The sequence below is a fragment of the Poecilia reticulata genome, linkage group LG17 (assembly GCF_000633615.1).
Source record: "Poecilia reticulata strain Guanapo linkage group LG17, Guppy_female_1.0+MT, whole genome shotgun sequence".
Taxonomy (NCBI): Eukaryota; Metazoa; Chordata; class Actinopteri; order Cyprinodontiformes; family Poeciliidae; genus Poecilia; species Poecilia reticulata.
The window spans coordinates 18,511,676-18,515,102 of NC_024347.1; the positions used below are offsets into that span (position 1 = coordinate 18,511,676).

At 41.2% G+C, this 3,427-nt stretch overlaps 1 protein-coding gene across 1 annotated transcript in view; it reads left to right on the forward strand.

Moving 5' to 3' along the window:
- Positions 1-3,020, forward strand: part of tmem275a (transmembrane protein 275a) — a 4,279-nt gene extending 1,259 nt beyond the window's left edge. Inside the window, exon 2 of the mRNA XM_008434111.2 lies at positions 911-3,020. Coding sequence (XP_008432333.1) covers positions 949-1,563 — 615 coding nt within the window. The 5' untranslated portion in view covers positions 911-948 and the 3' untranslated portion in view covers positions 1,564-3,020. The remainder of the gene's footprint in view (positions 1-910) is intronic.
- Positions 3,021-3,427: the final 407 nt, after the last annotated feature.

The following is a 3,427-nucleotide window of genomic DNA, read 5'->3' on the forward strand; positions in this document are numbered from 1 at the left end:
TATATATATATATATATACTTTTTTTTTTTTACTACATGTGTGTTCATGGCTTCTCTTTGTTTTCAAAATATAAAGTACAGTACTTCGCAAAAGTGATCAGACTCTTTGAACATCACACCAAAAAAACCCAAAACTTCAATGACTTTTAATGAGCTTATGATGGGCTAAATCAATGTAGCATGTAGCAATGAAGAGAGAAAAAAACTGAAAAAGAATTCTCAGTTTTTATTTTATTCTATTTCCTACAGAAGAATGAAAATTCAATATTTTTCATTCTGACATTTCTTTGTATTTTTCTTCTTTTTCCAGTATACCCCTAAATAAAATATAGTGCCATCAAATACCTGCAGGAGTCACCTAATCAGTAAATATGTCTGTGCATAGTTTATTTCCACTACAGATACAAATACTTCAAAGTTGTCTTAGAGAAAACTGGTGACCTTTTTAGAATGCACACTAAAAAGGTCTTAGACACTCAAAGCTGTGAATATCTAATGAGGAGAGCATCATTCAGAGAAGCAGCCAAGTGGCCAACAGGTGGTTCCACAAAGCATTTGCTCGGGAGGGATAAATACAAATGCATGACATACGTTTAAGATTCAAATAATTTTCCTTCCACTTTATAATCACGTCCAACTTTTCGATGGTGTATCACGTACAATCACAGCAAAACGCACACAGAGTGTGAGGTTGTGACTTGCCATAATGTGGAAATGTTCACGGCATATGAACACTTCTGCTGGGCTCTGTGGCAACACAGCAATGAATGATTAGCGTTCAGTGATGCATAAAATAAACTCCYAGGAAGGACACTGCAGTGGTCAGATTAAAGTATTATGAGCTCAGAGAATACATGTGTTATAGTCAGTTGCTGAAATCTCTTTATGTTTTCATTCTGTGCCCATAAAGATAGAAGATAGACAAAAACAAGTCCCGGAGGTAACAACATGGTCATCACTGACAGGAGCAACAGCACCTCTGTGCCTAAAAAGGAGCCCAAGAAGAAGAAGAAGTCTCGTCCTCATGGCCTTCCCTCTCCGGCGCTCTGCTGTGCCTGTGGACTATGCATCATGTTGGCAGGACTCAACATCACCCTGGTGGGAGCATTCGCCTTCAGCACACTTGTGCCTTCTGCCAACCCTCCCATCATAATTGGACCCGTCCTGCTGCTGGTGGCCTTCTCCTTCTTTGGCGCCTGCTGCGTGTGCAGCCGCCTCCCTCCCCCGAGCAGCTCTCGAGGCTCTAAGGTGGGCGGCAGGGGGGCGGGATTGATGGGACACGGCGGGCTGGCCGGTGGTGCGGCGTTCGAAATAGAGACCAGYGAGCACACGCTGCAGGACACCACAGCTGTGCAGCTGAGCCCCACGTCCTCTGTTGGATCATCCAGGGCCTCCAGTCCAGAACGAGAGGCCCCTGGTGTGACCCTACAGGGACCTTGCAAGCTCTTCACCATGGAGACCAATGGCCCTTCCTGCACTTCTGCCACGGCAACGTACTCAGCTTCTGCAGCAGCGGGCGGGGAGGTGAGGCTCAACCTGCCGCGAGAAGAAGTGGTCACCTAGCAAAAGCAGAAACACCTTTATAAAATCCAGAGCTTTAGTCGTGTGTACATACGCTTCTGAGTTTGGTTGCTGGGACCGACTGTGTCCTCTTGTTCACGTAATGCCATATAACTTTGTGAAGAGTGTGGTTTTGATTTGTCTTTCTGTGCGACACGTCGTTAGCATGCAATGTTGAACACATGTCGGCGTACTYGTGAATTGAAGCTTTTGGAATTCCGAATTCCTACCTCTTTTGTGCTGTTCCCTTATGAATTTGTTTAAATCCAGGGGCATTTGAACAATTTCAATGCAGAATTGAAGCCGAAGACTTTTTTTTTTTCTCTGCACCTGTGGTCACCGCTGACCTCGACCGTCTGCGGAGTTCTCAGAGGGTTTGAGAGAAAACTTGGATCACATTTTTAATCTGGAATTACATGTGAAAGGGCAGATGCTGTTCTTGACATCGGCAAAATCTGGCATTTGCTGAATTGCTGAACTTATTTTAGGGGCATACGATTTTATAGGTCAAAGGGGTCCCAAAGCAGCATTTTCCGAACAGAGACTAATTTCTTGTCACAAGACCTTTAGCAAGTATATTTGCAGCATATTAACTCAGTGCTAAACGGTGCATATTGTCAAATCTTTGGAAGCATAATTCTTGTAGCTTTTGTCATCACAACAGTTAACACTGTGAGTACCGTGTTTCTCTTCATTATCCAGACCTTGTGATGACGTTTATCTGTTGTTAAACTTATCGCGGGGCTCGATTTAGACTTGCGTGAACCCATGACGTTCACCTCACCGTTACCAGGTTTATTGGAGCATAAAAGCTGAGATTACATCTGCTCCCAATCACTGTGATGTCTTCTTATCAGCCATAAGTCTGTGTGATCACAGGAGACGTTAAACCCCTGATTTCCTTTGAAAGGAAAGTTGCCTTAGACGAAAATTTCAGGATCAGTTCAATGAGGGCTAATCAAAATGTGCAAACTGCAGTTTCCCGAGAAAGCCTCTATGTTGCTCTGGACTCAGAAGATTTTTTTTTTGTGGTGCATGCCAACGGCCTAAATGTTTCCTTTAAGATGTGTATTTGGAGTATTTGGAGTAGCGACAGTGTACTGTTGATAAGGATTGATTTCTTATCCTTATCAAAGCCAACTAGATCATAAACAACTGTAAYATTGTCTCTCAAAATGACATTTTTTCCCCCTTGATAAAGATTAGTTCATACCAAGTTAGAGCACTGAGCTTGTGTTTTTTTTGTGCATGCTCTGGAAAAACAAAAGACTTGAAGATGCAAATATTCTCGTGAATTGTCGGTGTTTTGTCTGTGGTTTTATTTTGCGTAGCATAAGAACCTGCTAAAAAAAACAAAACTGTAAAGGACGAAACTATTTTTGTGAGGTTTATAATTTAAAATAACTATTCCAAATGTGAATAAAATAAAAGAAATAAATAAAAGAGCTGTTTCAGTAAAATTCCAGGTATACATGTGTGACGTATCACTGAAAACTCATTGAGACTGCTTTACTTTCGATGTGAAATGAGGTCCAACTGGACTTTTACTTTTACAGTGGAGAAAACAATTACAATACATCTTAAGAAATATATTCCTAATGGGCCAGTTGACATAAAATTCATACTAGATGTCAGTAATAACAACTAGTATGTTGCTTTTTATCCACACATAAAAARAGATCAACTCACATTTCTTTCCATAAATTATGTTCAAAACGTGGAATGGTCTGAATCGGCTTACCAAATTTATTCAAAGCCAGCGAAGGCTTTTCTTGACTGTGTGTTTGCAATTATTGTCTCTTACTTAAAACATTCACTCTGCTTAACATGTCCATCCATCCATCCATCCATTTTCTTCCGCTTATCC